Consider the following 21,200-nt stretch of genomic DNA (forward strand, 5'->3'; position numbering starts at 1 on the left):
AGATCATCACACAGTTGAAGAGTACCTATGATTAAAAAAAAAAAGACTTCTACATGCTACATGCTTTGCAAGTGGGAAAACCTGCAAATTCGGCAGTGCATCAAATACTTGTTCTCCCCACTGTATCTATACTAAAATCAAGCAGAATGAACAGGAGACGGTGAATCAGATACCCTTTATCCCCTAACAGGAATGTATTTTATTGAACTTATTTCAGATGATAAAAAAGACATGTATGATTAACAACAAATGTACACCACAGGGTTCCTGCTCTTCAGAGTGGACAAGGTGAAAAATCGTGACAGATCACATGTGTCAAGGTGAGTGTACATCCAGTAAAGAAAGTGCAGATCCAACAATGGCGGATGTCCCCAGCACTGATCACTCATAGTCACTAAATGATTTGCCTGATGGACCTTTAGGAATCAAACACCCAAAAAAGCGGGTGGTAAAAATCTCACATGGATCCAAGCAACTCATTTACCCCAATGACCAAACATACAGAGTTGCTACAGGTAGTCAGACTAGAGCTCACTCACTGGAATATTGTTAGAACTCTTAACCATTTTCTGTCCAATATAACAAACGCCTTACTTCACAAAAATAGATCAGTGATTAGGATGATCATTCTTTAGTGTAAATATACAATATTTATTGCATTTTCACATAGACTTGTTTCTTATTTTGTTTCTGGCCATCACCTGAAAAGACAATAATAGTAAAAGCACTAGTACCAAAGAGAGTGAAGTCAGCCTGGTGTAAGGCAAAGAGCAGCACTGAGAAATGACCAACTAACCTCAGCCTCCATCTTCCATTTTTAGTCTGAGAGAGATTAGTGTTTTAAAGTGAAGTTTAGCAGATCATAAAAAAGTTAAATATAGAACTATCTGATATAAACAGTTCTCTGGCACTTAGTGTTCAACTCTGTTGGCTGCTACCATTTACAACTACAATCTGCTCATTGCATAGAAAACCATATAATGTCTCTGTGGCCTGTCTTCCTTTAAAGGGCCAGCAGCAGGAAAAGAAAAAGAATGAATAGCTTTTAGTTTTACTTCCTGAAAGATTTCTGATAAAAGAGACAAACAATTCCTTGTAAACTCCACCAAAGCCCTCGTAAAATTTGCAGCTAAGGAGACATTCCACCAAATCAGTTTCAGTACTTGGTACCAGTTGTGTTTCCGCCGCCAAAATGCAGCCTTTTGGAGGTAGAAACGGGGCCGGATCATGAAGGACAACCAAACAGAGCATTGTTTAAAATTCTTGAGTTGGTTTCTTTTTTAATCCACAACAGAACAATAAAAACATTGCTTCGTCACCTAAGTAAGAAGGTAAATTAGCATTGGATGCCATGAGGTCGCCATCCATCATCACGGGGCTGTCTGATTTAATATTGGCAGTCAGTGAATGCCGGTCAACACATTGTGTAAAGCTGCTTTACAGTCATCTCTTTTGAATGCAGCTCAGTTTCTAAACGCCATCAGGCCTGTTTACATGTTACCAGCTGGTGTTTAGAAATCCCACTTAAAGCAGCAGCTGGAAATCCAGTTGTCAGAGGTGGTCGGACATGATGGCTGGCTCCTACAGAGCATCCACAAACACCAACTGTTTAAAACATTGCACACAATCTGAGCTGTCTGCAAGAAAACAAGATAAATGGCTGGGATCTGTGTAGATAAAGTGCCTCAGATACTATAAAGATATTCAGAAAGATGACAAAATATAGTAGATAGTTGTGTAATGACAGACCTCCATGCTGGTTCTCTGACTGAGGAAAATCAAACTGGTTCTGAACTGGATTTTTATAGAGCCGGTAAAGAACTAGCTCTAGCACCTGCCTTTGTTCAGCCTCGGAACTGCTTTGGTGGAAAATCCCAATAAATTCTTTCAAATGGGTTCCATTCACCTTTTTTTGCACGACTAAACAGTGAAAATCCATTCACTTCAACATTCTAAGCGAATTCTGTTACACCAATGTTACTGTATAAGAAATCCTTATGTGTAAAGTGCATTAATCTGCATCATGCACAGTGTTGGTTTAGCAGTTAAGGTGAAGTGCAAAAATTGCCTGAAGATGGAGAAATGAAGATTCAGAAAGAAGGAAAAGTGGAAAATAAAAAAAAAAGAACGCATTCCCACACTAAATGTAAAAAGTAGCGTGCAAGACAACTCTTAATCCATCGCCCTGACAACCCTTTGAGGAAAAATGTAAAACTCCATTCTATGTACAGAGGATGCATAGAAACTGTCAGAGTAAAATAATATGACTCCAAAAGCATTTGGCACGCAGAGAAAAACAGAAGAGCAGAACTGGCTGTGATGCACCCTTACTTGGCACAGCTGGAACGGCTATTAACTACCAAAGCTAATCAAAACAATAACCATCAGTAAGAAGCAGAAACATTTACTGCAACTCATTCTGACATTTTCCTTCTATTGAGCTGATTTTTTCCCCCAAAACATTATAATGCTGACACAAAAAACCCCAAAGAAAACAACATGTTAAGAAATGAGAAGATCATAATAGTCATCATATTAAAAAATGGAATGCAGAGATTCAGAATTACTCAGAGTTGGTCATGATAAGTAGTGTCAAACATCAGCCTTGCATCCCATCAGCAAAGAAGAGGTGGAGGTAAGCAGAGTCAGGCAGGTTTGTTCTCTCATGCAAAGACAGGCAGTGATCCCACAGCAGTGCCAAACCTTTACTTTGTTTACACCACTGTGCTTCTGGCTGCTTTAGCGTTATATTGTGTGTAGTGTGTTTAAGATTTGAGTGCATCTCCACCGCTCCCTGATGGCTCATTATGTCCTCTGACACAGTTCAAGTCTTGAGCCGAGACGGGTTCACCTGCCCACTGGTGGCGCTGGAGGGGCTCCTCTCATCCCAGCTGGGTTCAGAGAAACAGAGACAATGGTTATTACAGGAATGTTGTGTTAGTTTTAATCCACTGGACAGGAATGATTACCCTTGAAAAACTGGTTAACTCTACAAGTTAACTGTGTGACTAAAGACAAGGTCAAGTTGCTGCACATGTAAAAACGGTGGTTGAGGTTTCTTGAACATGGGACTAGTACGCCCTGCTCAATTAATGTGTTCATATAAATCCTTGTATGGAAACTTTTCAATATCTAGAGCATCAAGTCTTTTAAGAGAACAGTTCATTTAGCATCAGGAGTCACTCTGTAAAAATCCTGTTTAAGGCTGGGCTGTTTGGAACAGTTGTGAACTGAGTCTTACTCACAGCAGGCAACTGTAAAAACAACAGCAACTCTTAAGAAACTGCTTATAAAGGACAGTTAATCTATGCTAACAAACCCTTTAAACCTCACAGATTTATTTTTTAAACCAACTTCTGTGTCTGATGCAGCTGATTTACAGTCCACCAGAAGGTTTGATCCATCATTTACTCCTCTGCTTCACATGACTTCACATCCTCCCATCTCATGAAAAAAACCATAATAATAAATGACAAAACCATGTTTACTGTCAGACACTTAAGGAATAGCCCAATATAGACTTTGATGGCATCAAGTTAATGGCTTTTATTAACTGTTGAGATTTAACAGGACTGTTTATGACATTACAGAATAACCATGTCACAAAGACAGTGTACCATTATTTAGTTCAGAACTGGAACCAGCAGCACCAGGAAGTAACAGTCTGCTGTCTGACTAGTGACTCTATTAAAATATTTCATGTCTAGATGTTATCTATGGACACAAGTGTTTTGGAGGGTAAGAAAATAAGTCATTCGTCATAACTAAACCTTTTTAAAAGGTGATGAAATGTTTCTGCACTGTAACAAATTGTTTCCATTATTTAAACAAATCTTGATTACACTAAAGTACTTATAATTTAATTTCCCTTTGGAATTAATAAATGATTGTGCTGTGTTCTGGAGTATTCACAACTTATTTTAGGTCTAAATCCAATATTTACAACTGACTTGTTTGCCAGCAACACTAAGCTCTATGTGAGCAGCATCTAGATGTAAAACCAGCATTATTACTTCCTCAAAACTATAATAGTTGCACAGTTTAAACATCAGAGTGGAAATGGGTGCACACATACCCTTGTCAGCTTTGCTGGGATAAACCTTGGTAAAGGACCTGTATTCCTCAGGAGGGGGAAGATCTTCAATGGGATGGAAGTTGAACTTTGACTCAAAATCATCTGAGGGATGAAAAGAATATGATAAAGAAGATTTAGGTTTTCAGGCTGAACAATCCAAAGCAATCCGTACACATGGTGAAGGGAAAGGCTAATATTATGGCAGACTGTAGGAAACAAGACGGAGAGGAGGGGAGGAAATTTAACAAAAAGAAAATCGCAGTGACCAAGTCCCAAAGGAACTAGATTTTGTGTTGGTCAAATGTACACACATTAACTGTAGTTTGATTTCTATCATTTATAATATTCACATTCTCATCAAAGATTATTTCTGAGTTGTCTTTAAATCCTGCGACTGGCTGGTCACACAAACTATTATTTTTATTTACATTTGTTGTTTTTTTTTGCGGCACTAGAGGCCTTTATTTTGTCATTTTTCCGACAGTAGGTAGACAGGTAAGAGGGCAAAGAGAGGGGGAGACACTCGGGAAAGGTCACCGGGTCTGGGACAGCCGTATCGAGGACTATATCCTCTGCTCACTTAACCCCTCAACCACCAGCGCCTCACCCTGGTCACACAAACTAAACATAGTCACTACATCACTCCCTACGCCCCCAAAGCTGCCTTGCCCCCATACAAGTCAGCCGATGCAGACCTGAGACCACCTTGCTTGGAGAGTCACAAGCTTTAACAGAGGTGGGGAGACTTTACCCTCCTCGCCACATTGGGCCACTCGCCAAAACTCATGGAGACAGCAAAAAGGCACCTTCATCCTGCCTTGAAGTGTTTTATAAAAGGAGCTATAGATTCAAACGGAAAGAAAACCTGACGGCAATGAATAATTCATTCACAAGACACGATTCTACAAATAAACCAAATAACTTGTTTTAGCTATGATAAAAATGAACTTCAGGATCTTGGGGACATTTCTGGATTTGTGAAATCTTGAGGGTTGGTGTAGAAAGAATCTTCTACTTTGCAGTCATCAAGTTCAATTATTGGGGATGCTACCAAAGAACTGAAAAGATTCTCAGAGTCTGAATAGACCTAAAAGACGAACACTAGGAAATCCTGACCGATCTGCTGCCGGTCACGTTCTGATATAGTTCTGTATAAATCAGCCTATACTGGTTGTCTCAACACTGCAGGGATTCAGTGTTTCTATTTTTGACTTCAAGTGAGCTCATCTCTGTTGCATGCTGCTTAATGTATGTAGAGAAAGCTCTACAGCTACCATTAAGTTAGATGAACTCCACACACACACCACACACACACACACACACACACACACACACACACAAAGCGTGTGAACACGTGATAGTACTCTAAGAACTGCTGCTTCTCTCCTAAATGTGTCCATGACAGCAGGAAACAGAAAAAACCTGGTTTGCATAGCTGCAGGAGGATATTTGACTATCCACGACTGCTCATCGTTGTCAGCTTCATCACATCAAGATCACAAAGCAGTTCAACAGCAGAATAACTGGATTTAAGAGAGACATTTGGAGAAGTAACAGCTGTCCATGTGATGATAACAAATCCAGCTCTGAATCTGGAACAAGCACAAACTCCTAGAGACGTTTTCTGATTCAGAACTTTAAATCTGTCCTCACTGAGTGTACCACAGCCAACTACAGAGTACAAAAGGACAGACAGAAGTCTACATGCTGCACCCTAAATGACCTACTAAACTCAAAAAGTCTCATAGTGAGACTTCCTTTAAAACTGCAGTTTATGGGAATTCAACCTGGAAATGTATAAACCTCTTGATCCAAAGTCCTATTACATCTACTTCTTGTTTTAGCAAAGTAAGAGAAGCCTCACAACCCATCATATTTATATATTATATAATAATTATTGGATGAAGAGTCAAAGTACGCTGAGTTCAGGTAATAATTTGTTGCAGCAGTTGTGTCATCGATAGGAAGGATATGGGAAGGATCAGGAAAATGCCACCATGTGGCGTTCCTACTCACCCATGATGGATTTGGAAGAGGAGCTCACAGAGTGACCGTTCCGGATGGGTGGTGGAGGAGGAGGTGGTCCAGCTGGGGTCCGGGAGGATGAGGAAGATGACATGGAGGAGGATGAGGGAGGAGGAGGTGGTCCAGCTGGAGTCCGGGAGGATGAGGAAGATGACATGGAGGAGGATGAGGGAGGAGGAGGTGGTCCAGCTGGAGTCCGGGAGGATGAGGAAGATGACATGGAGGAGGATGAGGGAGGAGGAGGTGGTCCAGCTGGAGTCCGGGAGGATGAGGAAGATGACATGGAGGAGGATGAGGGAGGAGGAGGGGGTTTTACCCGGACCAGGGGTTCTGAGACCCCAGAACTCTGCCCACGGTAAGGGGGTGGAGGAGGTGGAACGTCTCTTCCACCATTACGAGAACTGGGAGGAGGTAACTGGGGAGCTGTGTTGACAACACACACACACACACACACACACGTAACTGAAATAAGGAACAGTTCAACAGACTGAGGATTGCTATCTTCAGTTTAATATGTTACTAGGTGACAAAGTGCAATAAACAGTGGGTGAAGACTAATAAACAGAATAAAAAAAGAAGCAAAAATGCTGGAAAATACAAAAAATAAATCAGGTGAAGAGCAAATCTTGTGCTGGTTGCTTAGCAACAAAAGAACGGACATTAGAAGATTATATGAGTAGCGTAGCATCGTGTGAGAATTATAAAATAGAGCACAGCACAGGTTTATGGCACTGTGAATGTGAAGTAAACCCAGATATGACAAGGTTCACATAACATTTAAAGCCCAGATACATATTTGACTAAATCAACACATTACATTCCTGTTGTTCCTCCAGCAGCAACAGGCGCATGTAGTTTTCTCCTGTCGACAGGAATTTAGAAGATTCATTTAAGTCAAATATGTTATGCTTGTACATCTTGTCTTGAATAAGAAATTATGAGAAGAGGTTTTATCATGAAGAAATGCAACTTCTTCACTGAAACAATTCAGTGAAACAATCAGAACACAGATGTTTCCTTTGTTCACGTCCCTAATTTGGTTTTGAAAACATTTCGAGCAGGTGTGGGTAAGTCCTGTCTGGAACATCTCAGAAGCAGGAAGGACAAAACCCCTGGAGGAACTCAGCTGTCGCCCTCTGATTCAAGGAAAGAAATAACATCTTTGGTTTATGTTTAGACCTGTCGGGATCAATATGGACACAACTTTGCTGTGAACTGAAAACCTCCAGAATCCACTGTAAATGTTAAGTTGATCCTGTCCAATTCATCAAAACCACTGTCTTTAATAATTAAGTCTGGGCCTTGATGGGGATCTGAACATATTTACACCTGATCTACAACTGATTAACCCTTTAATCTCTAGCTAACATCCACTGCTGCCTTCTGAGTCAGTAGTCACATTACAGTTTTGTGAACACACTCTCCATTTTTCAACTCACCTTTGCCATATGCACCTCACAGGTTGATCAGGAAGAATCACAAGCCTTTAAAGTATGCAGCTGTAGTACTGTGGTATACAACACGACTAAGCAGGATTTACAGCAGCACTATGCGTAAAATATGTCCGGTATTTCCCCTACATCCAATAACATCTATCTAAGCTCCGCATTGCAATCATTTTAGCTGTCAAAATGCTTCTTGAAGTTGCTGTACATCATCCTCAGCATGTCATTTATCTGCATCAGATTCTGCTAAGCAACACAGTTCTCACTCGCCCCATGATGTTGGCTTAGCCTTTCCTCTCATGGCTGTAAAGCTCTGACTCCCACCTGAGGTGGATGAGAGCCATATACATTTAGCTCATCAGCCCAGGTGATAAACTAAAGGTATGACCTGAAAGAGGCTATAATGAGGAGATGACACATTAGGGTGCTTTACCATTAGATTGCACTTCAGAGAACAGATCAGTGAAAACTTGTTGGTCCTGTTAATTTGTATTTTTTTAGTGTCGGAAGTTATCACTGGAAAATGTAGGCCTGGCTTACTCAAAGGTTCAACAGATTCACTGCTCAGTGTAGCCCAATATGTAAGAAACTAACATTATGACTTAAGATTATACTTTTATGATTACCAATTAAGATTTCTGGAGCAGAAATGAAAAATGATTGTCAGCTGTGTCTGTTGATGAGATGCTGGTGTTACCTGTTTTGCGTCCAGGTGGTTCTCTGGCAGGTGGTGGGGGTCTGCTGGCCGACTGAGAGGATGGAGCTGGAGGCGGTGGTGGGGCATGGTTGCGTCCTTGGCTGCTGCCGCTTCCTGATTGGTGCTTTTTGTGTAATGAGTTGTGTCTCTGAGGAAGTTCTGGTGCACCTCCCCCTTCTCCATGTGAGGGCCCGTTGGTGGTGCCACTTCCTAAATGGGGTCTGTATGGCGGAGGAGGTGGTGGCATTGATGAGCTGCTGCTGCTTGGTGGTTTGCCTGAAGACTGTTTCGACTTTATGTTGCTGTTTGAGGAAGAACCTCTGCTGGGTGTAGGTGGAAGGACTTTATCTCTGCTGTAAGATGAGGATGTGGAAGATGAACCTTTCTGGTTTGGGGTTGGAGGAGCATTAGCACGAGGGCCTTTGTTAAAGGGTGGAGGAGGGGGCGGTGCAGAGGTGCTGTGCTTCATCCCGCCCGTTGAAGAACTGCTGCTGCTAGGGGGACGGGTGATGTCTGGCAGTGAAGGGCGGTGGGACCGCTGATGCTCTGATGGAGAGGGCTTGTTGGCTGCGCTTGGTGAGGTGGAGCGACCGCTAGGGGCACGAGGAGCTGCGGGCCGGGACCCTGGGGGCCGAAGGGCAGATCTGCCAACTGAACCAACAACTAAACCATCTGGAGGATAGACAGGTGATAAACAGTACAACAACTTAATGTAATAAAGGCTATTTACACCTGAATTGTTGATCAGATGTGAATTAACGTTCTTAAAAAAATGTTGTTTTTCTTTCTTTCTCTAAGGAAGGAAGCTTTTTCATCCCCTGCAGGCTTTTATGCAAATTTTACCATTTGAGGCAGTGGGCAAAAAAAATTGTGCAGCCTTCACAGAATACACGTATCATCAGAGATCTGTCTCAGAAATAGCTTTTACCTCCAACTGGACGTAGTTTTGGCACACCTCCCTGGAAAAGGCCCCCTAATCCAGCAGGCCCACTGCTTCCGAAACCTCCTCCACTGCTGCTTCCTCCACCACCACCACCACCTGGTTCTGGTAAAAAACAAAAACAAGATATGGTCAAACAGATTACAGTTGACCAGTATTTATTGATATTAGCTGTGACACTTTTACAGTCTTTAAAAAACAAAACGCAGTATTTAATGGTGATCTAGAAACATTCACTGTCAATTAGTGCTTGCATGCATTTTGGATGATGAGATCATGGGTGGACACTATTAAATACAGGCATGAAATCAGCCAAGTGAGGATGCATTCAGATCTGAAGTCGCTAGCCACATTCGTTTAGTATTCTGTTTGCATATCCAGGGAGCTTTATGGCCAAGTCGACTCTAGTGGAGTGCTTGTTTGGCTCGAGCACAAAATGTTCTGCAAGGACCTGTTGAAATGCAAGTTTTTGTTACCTACTGAGCCTAAAGAGATCCACTCTATGACTTCTTTGGTTCTGCAATGTTGGCTTGATTTTGGAAATCTGTGGGGCAGGGCAGGCTTGACTTGTGATTTATGAAGAGGCAGTTCAGACCAGGGCTTGTCTTTGCAGGTTTATGATAAAACTGTATGGTCAAAGAGGCTATTGACACCATCCATAATTGGGGAAGAAACAAATAGGCATTACAAAAGAACGTGGCTGCTCACAAAGTCTTGAATCCAAGGATATCTATAGAATGTGGTGCAAAAGGGATATCCACAGACTTGAAAGTATTATAAAGCAAACTCCATGTAAGAATTTGGGAAAAATTCACATGGTGTGAACTGTGGCTGGAGTCAATGGTTCAAGACCCACCACACACAGAGGACATGAGCCACAGCCTCCTTTGTGTAAAGCAACTCCTAAACCAAGGACAACATCAGATGCCTGTTACCTGGGCTAAGGATGGCCATTTGTGCATTTCACTTACCAACTGCACGGTGGCGCAGTGGGTAGCACTGTTGCCTTGCAGCAAGAAGGTCCTGGGTTCGATTCCCAGCCAGGGGTCTTTCTGCATGGAGTTTGCATGTTCTCCCCGTGCATGCGTGGGTTCTCACCGGGTACTCCGGCTTCCTCCCACAGTCCAAAGACATGCCTGTTAGGTTAATTGGTCACTCTAAATTGCCCTTAGGTGTATTGAATGAGTGTGTGCATGGTTGTATGTGTGTTGCCCTGCGATGGACTGGCGACCTGTCCAGGGTGTAACCCGCCTCTCGCCCATAGACTGCTGGAGATAGGCACCAGCTCCCCCGTGACCCACTATGGAATAAGCGGTAGAAAATGACTGACTGACTGACTTTGAAAATCAAGGTTCCAGTCTGAAAGAAGACTGGAGAGGCAAGAATCCAACACCTAAGCAGAACCACAGGCTGACTGCCTTCATGCTACACTGCACTGACGTAGTCCCAACCAAGTACTTCAGTGATTACTCACTAATGGTGAGCTCACAGTAGTAGTGAGCATATTCACTAACCGGTACCTACACACCATTTTCAGTCGGCCAACATTGTTCCTGTTCTATTAGTCTATTAAAATATTCAAATCTCCTGAAACTGAATTTTGGGTTTATTAGCTGTAAGCTATTATCTATAAGAACAGAAATAAATACTTGAATGACGCTGTTGTAATGATATATTACATAAGATTTACTTAAAGTGAATTACTAAAACAAGTTACCTTTCCAGTTATGTTCCAATTTACTGAGATGTACCTGCATTTAGAGTCAAAGTATTTCTGCTTATTGAGGACAAAGATGGTACAACCCATGTGCTATTTGGTTTGCATGTGTAAAATCAGCGGAACACCGGGCGCACACCATGTTTAACCTCATGAAAATGCAAAACATATGATAATGACCCAAACACGAACATTTATGGCAGGAGGATATGCCAATCTAATTCCTTACCACCACAATACAAATGATCAAACCTGAAACTGATTGCGGGGCTGTTTTTCTGTCTATATTTAGCACATTTCAAATGCAGGTGCTAACTGGAATGCAAAAATGTCTGCTGTCCCTGTGGCAAAAAGGAGACATAGATAGACTGACAGATGAAGGAGAGAGAGAGAGAATCGTCTGTACATGTGTCAACAGATTTGGATTTTATGAAATACAAATAATAAAAATAGATGAGAATAGGGGATTCTATGTAAGATTATCTAAGGGTTGATTTGGAGCTAATCACAAACAAAAGCCATGACATATTTCCTGATAAAACTCTTTGCAACACAGTTTTAGTGGCGTCTGGATCATTCCAGCACACCATCGTTGTCAGTGAGATCATCTGCTGCTGAAACACAAGCCTGATCATGCTGAGGGGCACATCACTGATCATCTGCCAGAGAAGGGCGCACAGCCTGTTAACTGTAATCGCACATCATGCAAAGGACCCACTGTGCTTTCATGTTGCTAATATAATTCATGGGAAAGAAATAAAAGACCTTTTCACATAACAAAGCAAACTGCACTGATGACAGTAACATTGTGTCATTGCAGAGCAAACGGAGATGGATCAGCTTGATAAATTTTTTAATGAGAACATATGCCAGGAGAGGGTTTATAGAGTAAAATATTTTGTATCACTAAAGAACAATTTGAACAATAAAATACTTATATCACTAAAATATTGGCAAAACAAACAAAACGAATTCAGTAAAATAATTGGAAAATAATTTATTTTTATCTACAGTACAGACCAAAAGTTTGGACAAACCTCATTCAAAGTTGTCTTTATTTTCATGACTATGAATATTGTAGCTTCACACTGGAGGCATCAAAACTATGAATTAACACATGTGGAACAAAAAAGTGTGAAACAAATGAAAATATGTCTTATATTCTAGGTTCCTCAAAGTAGCCTCTTGACATTCTGTTGATGAGCTTCAAGAGGTAGTCACCTGAAATGGTTTTTACTTCACAGGTGTACCCTGTCAGGTTTAATAAGTGGGATTTCAAGCCTTATAAATGGGGTTGGGACCATCAGTTGTGTTGTGCAGGAGGTGGATACAGTACACAGCTGATAGTCATACTGAATAGACTGTTAGAATTTGTATTATGGCAAGAAAAAAGCAGCTAAGTAAAGAAAAATGAGTGGCCATCGTTACTTTAAGAAATGAAAGTCAGTCAGTCCGAACAATTGGGAAAACTTTGAAAGTGTCCCCAAGTGCAGTCGCAAAAACCATCAAGCGCTACAAAGAAACTGGCTCACATGAGGACCGACCCAGAAAAGGAAGACCAAGAGTCACCTCTGCTGCGGACGATAAGTTCATCCGAGTCACCAGCCTCAGAAATCGCAGGTTAACAGCAGCTCAGATTAGAGAACAGGTCAATGCCACACAGAGTTCTAGCAGCAGACACATCTCTAGAACAACTGTTAAGAGGAGACTGTGTGAATCAGGCCTTCATGGTAAAATAGCTGCTAGGAAACCACTGCTGAGGACAGGCAACAAGCAGAAGAGACTTGTTTGGGCTAAAGAACACAAGGAATGGACATTAGACCTGTGAAAATCTGTGCTTTGGTCTGATGAGTCCAAGTTTGAGATCTTTGGTTCCAACCACCGTGTCTTTGTGCGGCGCAGAAGAGGTGAACGGATGGACTCTACATGCCTGGTTCCCACCATGAAGCATGGAGGAGGAGGTGTGATGGTGTGGGGGTGCTTTGCTGGTGACACTGTTGGGGATTTATTAAAAATTGAAGGTATACTGAACCAGCATGGCTACCACAGCATCTTGCAGCGGCATGCTATTCCATCCAGTTTGCGTTTAGTTGGACCATCATTTATTTTTCAACAGGACAATGACCCCAAACACACCTCCAGGCTGTGTAAGGGCTATTTGACCAAGAAGGAGAGTGATGGGGTGCTGCGCCAGATGACCTGGCCTCCACAGTCACCGGACCTGAACCCAATCAAGATGGTTTGGGGTGAGCTGGACCGCAGAGTGAAGGCAAAAGGGCCAACAAGTGCTGAGCATCTCTGGGAACTCCTTCAAGACTGTTGGAAAACCATTTCAGGTGACGACCTCTTGAAGCTCATCAACAGAATACCAAGAGTGTGCGGAGCAGTAATCAAAGCAAAAGGTGGCTACTTTGAAGAACCTAGAATATAAGACATATTTTCAGTTGTTTCCCACTTTTTTGTTCAGTATATAATTCCACATGTGTTAATTCATAGTTTTGATGGCTTCAGTGTGAAGCTACAATATTCATAGTCATGAAAATAAAGAAAACTCTTTGAATGAGAAGGTGTGTCCAAACGTTTGGTCTGTACTGTATATAAATGTTCGATTTAAATTCTATGCAGGACAGTGATGTGACATTATTTTTTTTAATTAGTAAAGCTATAACATACAGACAGCCAACTCCTACAACAAACTATTTTCATGTTGCTGATAATACGTTCAAGCTTAAATATTGTTGCTGTTTATGATGATTTCAAACATATACTCTCTTAAAAAAAAAAGAACAGGGTGAGTCTCTAAAGAATTAAAAGTTCAAGGGAGACAAACTTCTAATAAATTCTTTGACAGACGTTTTTGTCTTTTATTGTTAATATTGATTGGCCACTTTATAAGCTTCACCCTTTGCGAGTTATGTGGAGCAACACAGTTAACAAACTGTGTTGCTCCTTTAGTGCAGACACAGCACTAACCAGCTGCCCCGTGTGGACACCGATGGCGGAGGGCGTGCTACTCTGGACACAGCTCTGCCCTCCTGCGCAATGGCCTGTAATCCAATATTTTGATTAAAGGCAAAACAGAATTTTGATTTTGCTTCACTGGGCCCGACCGGACCCAAAACATAAAGCATCTGCTCGCAGAACATCTTCAAACTCAGCCTTCTGCTTGCGCAATTACACCCTCAGAAGAGCCGTTTGCAAATGAACAGAGAAGGGAAATAATATCGTCAGGGCAGAGGCTGAGATAATAAACCTGCTCCTGTTAATGGTAACAACAAAAGTTAACAAACTGTAAGAGTCCAGAAAAGCAGGAGTAGAATGGAACAAAAAAAATCAACAACTGGAAAATTCATAATGATGCAGCACAACAACCCCTGCATGTTTCATGTGCCACTTGCAGTAGCAGCAAGTAGCACACAATTTTCTCATTTAAATAGGGTGGTCTGAAGATCATCCCCCAAGTGTTTGGATTATAACAAAATCGATGCATAGCGTGTACAGCAGTGTTACAATAATGCACCGTACTCTGTTTACTTGGTTCACCTGTTATATACAGTAACTGAAGTCAATAACCATGTTTAGAACTGAATACCAAAAATAGTTCAGGTAGCTGAATGAGTTTTAAAAACAAAAGTCAGCAAACAAGCCGGATGTCATTTATGATGCTTAGCAGACAGGTAACTGAATGACGTAAGCTACAGGTTGATTTGCACACAGAACAGAGATGATAAGATCAGAACTGGTCAGTCAACAGACATGTGGAGACATTTTAACATAATTAGTAAATATTTAATCTCGGAGTAATCGACTACTGAAGGAACCGCTCAGGAGTCATGACAATAAAGGTGGCTACAGCAAGGGTGCCCACGTCCAGTCCTCGAGAGCTCCAATCCTAGAACTTTTAGATGGCTCCCTTCTCAAACACATCCAATTCAAATGGCTGAATTTCCTCGTCACAATGTCGTTCAGCTCCGTAGAGCCCTGGTGATGAGCTATTCATTTGATTCAAGTGTGTTAGAGAAGGGATGCATCTAAAAAGGTGTGAGATTGCAGCTCCAGAGGACTGCAGCAAAGCATTCCTGGTATAAGGACTGTAAAAAATGAAGGATGCTACTCACTGTCTAGAATTGGAGCACTTCTGTCATTGACCTCAGCAACCTTTTTTAACTTGGCCCCTTTGCAGATGTCTGACAGCAGGGCTCCACGGCCTTTTGCGTTAGACGAGCTCAGCTTAGGAGGAGCAGTGTTGGCCTGGAGAAGAAGTTAATAGTCACAAGGTTTGACTTGGTACAAACCTGAAGAGAATCAGGGTCTTATACAAACCTTAAAGAAAAGCTTTTTAGAAGAACAAACCTTGATCTTTTGACCAGCATAATGTTTACGCAAGGGGGGGATCACAAACTAAATGAACATTATAATCTACACAGCCTTCTGGTTTTTCATTCTAAATGAATAGCTAGACTACAGATATCACATTTATCACAGATATCACAGAAACTAAATACTATCATGTTTCTGAAAAACACGGCTCAAATGTGCATCAAAATTCTTTTAATGATTGACCACAAGTGTGTTGTCACAGCAGTATCAGTCATAAATTCACTTTGATTGTTAGCCAACAGTAAAAAGCTGCAGGGTGTGTTAGATCCAGTCAATCACCTGATTAAAGGTTGGGGGTGGTGGGGGTCCAGGGGGAGGCGGAGGAGGAGGAATCGGCATCCTGTTCCTCTACTGGCAACTCTCTCTGGGGGTTAAAGATCAATGGTGTCACTGTCTTCCGAATGATGGCATACACCGACTCCCTAACAAACAAAAAAGGTCCAAAAATGACATGTTAAACTAATGATGTTAGAGAGTTTCAACAGTTATTCAGGGGGTAGAGCCATATGAATGCAGACAATCAAGATGTGGCATGTTGTGTTGCTACCATGTGTGATGGGATGACAATGTTGAGCAATATAATCCAATTTCATTGGTGTGTCTTTATGTTTTAACAGGCAGCCTTTTAAAATGAGCTGATCATGTACCAAGGCATGCTAATGTCAATAAACAGCATGGGTTGGCCCAGAGAATTCATCCTCTACATGGAATAAAACAGCTCCTAAACTCTGTCCTTCACGCCTACAGATCTAATAGGAATAGGCGGAAAATGATCACCATCCCTAGTAGTTTACTAGCTGCATAATAATACTGAACTAAGTGACTGTAAACAAGTGTACTAGGTAACAAGGGAGCACAAAACAACTATAACACTGTGTTTTCCTGCCAATGTTACTCAGAACCAATTTGTCCCTTAAGAAGTTTCTACCCTTATTTCAATATGATTTCAATGCTTCCAAGTTAAAGTTCATTCAAGGATAACAGTTTGCCTACACATCCACGTATGCTGGCAACATGTGTAGCATAGATTTGAGACAAATATGTGAACCAAGACTGGAACTGGCACTGAAAGCTTTGATATCGGGAAATGTGACAAATACTGCTTGATTCACTGGAAGAAATCGCTCCGGCTTTCTCTGGAGCAAAGGCTCCTTCAGAAACAAACGTATACTCACAGCAAACCTTTAGCGTGTCTCCACAAAACTGTCTGGCCAAAGCATAGTTCTGGCATTGAAAAATAATTATTTTCACCTCAGAACATCATGACGTGAGCATCATCATATATATTAGCCATAAGAGTTTTCAATGTGCGGCTCAAAGCGCAACTCATGGACATTACTGGTCAAAGGTTTTAAACACACTTTTAGACACAATGGTTTTCTTTACGTTTATGACTATTTACATTGTACGTAGATTCTCACTGAAGGCATTAAAGCTTTGCATGAACACATATAGAATTATGTAGCAAATGAAAAATTGTAAAAGAACTTCAAATATGTTTTATTTTTTAGATTCCTCAAAGTTGCCATCCTTTACTATGATGACTCAAATATTAACCTTTGGCCGTCTCTCAGTGAACCTCTGGGAAGTTCTTTCTAGACTCTTTGGAAAACCATTCCAGGTGACCACCTCATGAAGCTCACGGAGAGAATGCTAAGAGAATAAAGCAGTCATCAGGGCAAAGGATGGCTAGTTTGAACAATCTAAAATATTTCACACTTTGTGTTTACTATATAATTCCATGTGTGTTCATTCACAATTTTGTTGTCTTTGGTGAGAATCTACAATGTAAATAGTCATGAAAATAAAAGAAAACCTTTAAGTGAGAAAGTATGTAAAACTTTTGATCAGTAGTGTATTTTCAAATCACATATCTTTGCCCAAATTCATCAAATTTAGTTTTTGCTCATTTGTATTTGTATTGTAGTGAAGAAATAACCAGGAGAACATCATTAATCATTACAAAGAATATTCAAGGAAGTGGAAATACTAAACTAAGCTTCCTTGTCTGTTATATCATGGAAACTGAATGTGTTTGTGCCCAGTCTGTATCACCTTCTGGTCCTTTTCTTTCTTATTTTCCAGTGATTACTGAGCGTCACACCAAACATCAGGATAATGGTGTCTGCACAGCATATTAGCTCTTGTTTTCCATCCCACAAAATAACGTGGTGTTTCACATCCTGGCAAGCTTTACTTTGAAAACAAAAAACAGCAGAACCCACACAAGCAGACTGTACCCTCAGGTCAAGTGTCACAAATTAGATTGTGGGTGTTCCAGACACATCATGTAGACTGCCACATAAATGAGGGGAAATGCTAGATTCCAATTTCTCAATGACTATCAAATAAGGTAGATGCAGCTAAAAATGATATACCTTGTTGTATTTTTGGCAAATTAATTGAATTTGGCAAAATAAGGCAGTTTGGGTTAGAAAAACATATTTTCTTAATCAAGCCATTATGCTTGTTTTAGTTTCAGCAAAAATATTATAGTTTCTGTCTGATGAATATTTTTACATACACCAACCCAACACCATTTAGTTCATTATATATATGATATGCAGTTTTATGATGCGTAACTGTAGAAGGAATTACAGATAATCAGGCGGAAAATGGAGGTTTTAGCATCTTCTATTGGGTTGTACTACCATAGAAAACTGCTATGGTATTACAACCAGTTTAGACAAACACATCACTGACTCCAAGCGACAACCCTTTATCAAAGCCAGAGTAGAAATGACTCTTTCTACCTTAATGTTTCCAGAATTTGAGATTCAGTGTATACCATTAGTGGGTAAGCTCCCCATCAGCTTTTTGTCATTTCCATTAGCCTCTTCTCTGATGGCATCTGCATTATTGCGGAGCTATGTAGTGGGTATGACCCTGCTGTAGTCACAAATATTTTTATATTATACGTTCATGCAGATTTTTTGCTATAGTTTTAAAAAAGTTGACTGAAGACTCTTTGGAAGTCCATGATGGTATAAAATTGCCCTAGATGAATTTGCCAATGACCATACAATGAAAGTAGCTTGCAATGTGTCTGAGGTCACTGGATCTCCCCAAACCAGTTTGCAGTCTAGGCCTACTGCTGGCTCATGCAGGCAGTACTTGGCCCTCCCTCACCCTAACTGAGCATGGCTATGGGGTTTCTCCAAAAGAATACACAGGAATCTTACCAGTCAAGTTACGCAGTCAGTCAGTGATGTGGTAGAAATGGAAAAAGCACAGCAGCAGAAACCTCAGAATGGGGATGGGGGCAGTACAAGTATGTGTGTCCAACCTCTTTCATGTAACAGTTCAACAATACGGAGATAGTGATGAACCCCTTTTTAAATCACCTTTAATTGTCCACACACCAAGATTGTCCAGCCAGCCATGTCTCACAACAATGTGTACTTAGACGCATGAAGCCAGGTTAGCAGAACCAGCAGTGCTGCTGGAAGGAGTGGAGCTTTCCAAATTCTAGCACACATTGGTCCAGAATGATTTCCACTGCCAGCTCAGAGGTTTGAAAACTGAGAATCGGGTTTAAACCCCATTCTGCTTTAGTCATTTCACACATCAAAATAATGTGGGAGAACACCATCTTAGCTCTGAGTCTGGGTTCAGGTATTTGCTGATACCAAGGCTCATCTGACACATTTGTTTTTACAGCACTGACTGACACACAACATACTTTAGGTGCATTAAATTTACTGAATACCTTCCACACATCAGTAACAAACTGTTTATGTGTTGTTTCTGAAGTTTTTAATTACGAGTAAAGTTTAAAAAATACCCGGATTTATTTGTTTTCATTGAAATGTTTTTATTTTAAATAGTTCAGTTGGTGATATTGAGTGCAGCTCTGTCACCATCACCCACTGCAGTCGTATTATGGAACCACTGAGTTAAAACCATAGGGCAGGGCGACAAAAGAGATATGGAGTCAAGCGGAGCAACTAACTGAGAAACAGATTATTCAAAAAGCACCAATCAGCAGCCTGATCTGATACTTAACATCCAATCAGGACATCCCTAATTTCTACTGTACTATAAGGTCAGGATTAGATGAACGCCATTTACTGTTAATGTCACATACATGGCAACAAATTCTAACTTTTGGGCCCTATAATCTTACCTATTCCATTCCAAACCTCTTGAGGGGAGGTTTGCTCTTTCAGTACCAAAAAGAAAGTCTCCTCACATCACCTGTCTGATACTGCACTGAAAATTCCAGCCACAGAGGAGGAAGTAGGATGCTTTTGTGGTCGAGGAAAAACTGAGCTACAGTGTTACAGCACTGTTTGTCCCGGCCAAAACTGGAGGGTCTGATTTCTCCACTCTAACATTTACCTGATATATTCAGACAATAAAAGGACTTACGTAAGTCAGTTTATTTGGTCCTTAATCAAGGATCTGTTCCACTAACTAGTCAAAAATTAATTTAATGGTTAACAACAGAGTTATAAAAAACAAACAAAGTAATACTAAGTAATTACAGGTCATTAGCCTCATAGCATAAATGCCCAAGTTATATTTCAGTTTATATGATTTAGACAATTATGTTATGAGGCTAACGAGATGAATGCAGTTCAAACTGTTTCCAAATAAAAACTATGGCAGCTAAACTGATTTAGTAATAATCCGTGAGTAATAATGGTTAACGAAGGTATACGTTTTTGGTCATTGGTTTCAGCAACAATTTGGGCACACTGACTTTAGAGTGCTGTTCATACCAAACAAGTCATCTGATACAAAAGTAAAACCTTCACATGACCAGCGAGCACTTAAGATTTCAACACCACAGTTAAGAATTTATTTATTTATTTTTTGCTTTTGTTCGTAATGACTTATTTTATGTTTGAACCATTTATTTTTACAGTATGTAACCTGGCTAATGTTTACCAGAATCAAAAAAACGAGTTCCGGGCAAGCAGAAACGTGTAAGCCGTGACATAAACTTTTGTCAGGCCGAGACAGGTTGCTTGGCCGCTCCCAGACATAGCAACAACATACCTGGAGTTAGCTAGCCGAAACTTAATAGGAGTGAAGTTACCTTCCACAGCCAAACATATACTCACCGGGTTCTAACAACAGGAGCTTTGGTTTGCCCAAACAACATGAATGGAAAGTGTTGTTGTGGCAGTCCTTCGTTGAAGCAGTTTTACAAAAATGACAACAAAAAACAGCTCATGAAAGGTGATGGCAAGTCGCAGTAGTGTAGCTTAATTCCAACTAAAAAAGTCACAGGTTAGCCGGGCTAATGTTAGCCAGCTACTGTCGCTTTACCTACGCGGCTAGCCGCAGTTAGTTGTTAGCATAGAGCTGTTTACTTCAAAGCTGTCAGTGTCAACCCGGTTCGGCTGCCTACAGTCACAGCCCAAATAGGACACATCTACGTGCTGAAGCGCAGCGAGGGTAAAACAAACTACAGAATGCGTTACAGGACCGCTTTTCACAGTTTCTGGAAGCCACGGCACACTTTACCCGCACTACTGACCTACAAGCAGAGCCATACTGTCCGCTGCCACCGTTTATCGGTCCCTTCTCAGAAACCCGGAAATGGGCTGAACTGCGCAAAATGGAGGCCGTTCGGCGCAACTAAAGATGAAGTGTCCGCGGAGAAATGTCAACTTTTACCTCGTAATGTCGAGGTGACAACCGAGTCCGTTAATTAAACTCAACCCGTGGTAACATCTATAATTCAAAGTACGTGGTGGGAGTTTTAGTGTAACGCGAAAGGAAATCATGCAATTTTCATTCAGCGAAGTTCAATAGCACCCCCATCCAAAAAACAGCAAAACATTTTCAGATTTACAGAAACATTTCTCATTATGTAATTTGAATAAATAATTCGAATTTAAATAAATAATGTTAACAATACAGGAGTTTCTTTATTAAATTAAATTTTTATATTTTGTAATTGTATTGTG

General features: G+C 40.9%; 1 protein-coding gene across 2 annotated transcripts; it reads right to left on the reverse strand.

Moving 5' to 3' along the window:
- Positions 1–165: 165 nt before the first annotated feature.
- wipf2a (WAS/WASL interacting protein family, member 2a) lies at positions 166–20,911 on the reverse strand. Of its 2 annotated transcripts, none has more exons than XM_047366177.1 (8): positions 20,768–20,911; positions 15,559–15,701; positions 15,018–15,150; positions 9,171–9,287; positions 8,243–8,914; positions 6,092–6,523; positions 4,076–4,177; positions 166–2,891 (listed from the first exon to the last, which is right to left on the reverse strand). In XM_047366177.1, the coding sequence occupies exons 2-8, from the start codon at positions 15,616–15,618 to the stop codon at positions 2,848–2,850; spliced, it is 1,560 nt and encodes a 519-aa protein (XP_047222133.1). In that variant the 5' UTR covers positions 15,619–15,701; positions 20,768–20,911; the 3' UTR covers positions 166–2,847. The 2 variants fall into 2 exon arrangements, with proteins under 2 accessions (XP_047222133.1, XP_047222132.1); XM_047366176.1 differs by having other exon boundaries at positions 20,349–20,875.
- Positions 20,912–21,200: the final 289 nt, after the last annotated feature.

Source organism: Girardinichthys multiradiatus, chromosome 5 (assembly GCF_021462225.1).
Source record: "Girardinichthys multiradiatus isolate DD_20200921_A chromosome 5, DD_fGirMul_XY1, whole genome shotgun sequence".
In the NCBI taxonomy this organism is placed as follows: Eukaryota; Metazoa; Chordata; class Actinopteri; order Cyprinodontiformes; family Goodeidae; genus Girardinichthys; species Girardinichthys multiradiatus.

Coding starts and splice junctions, on each gene's coding strand:
- wipf2a (XM_047366177.1), bottom strand. CDS start 15,618: ATGCCGATTCCTCCTCCTCCGCCTCCCCCTGGACCCCCACCACCCCCA. Junction 15,151..15,558: donor CACCCCCAACCTTTAATCAG/GTGATTGACTGG, acceptor CTTCTTCTCCAG/GCCAACACTGCTCCTCCTAA. Junction 8,915..9,170: donor AAAACTACGTCCAGTTGGAG/GTAAAAGCTATT, acceptor TCTATCCTCCAG/ATGGTTTAGTTGTTGGTTCA.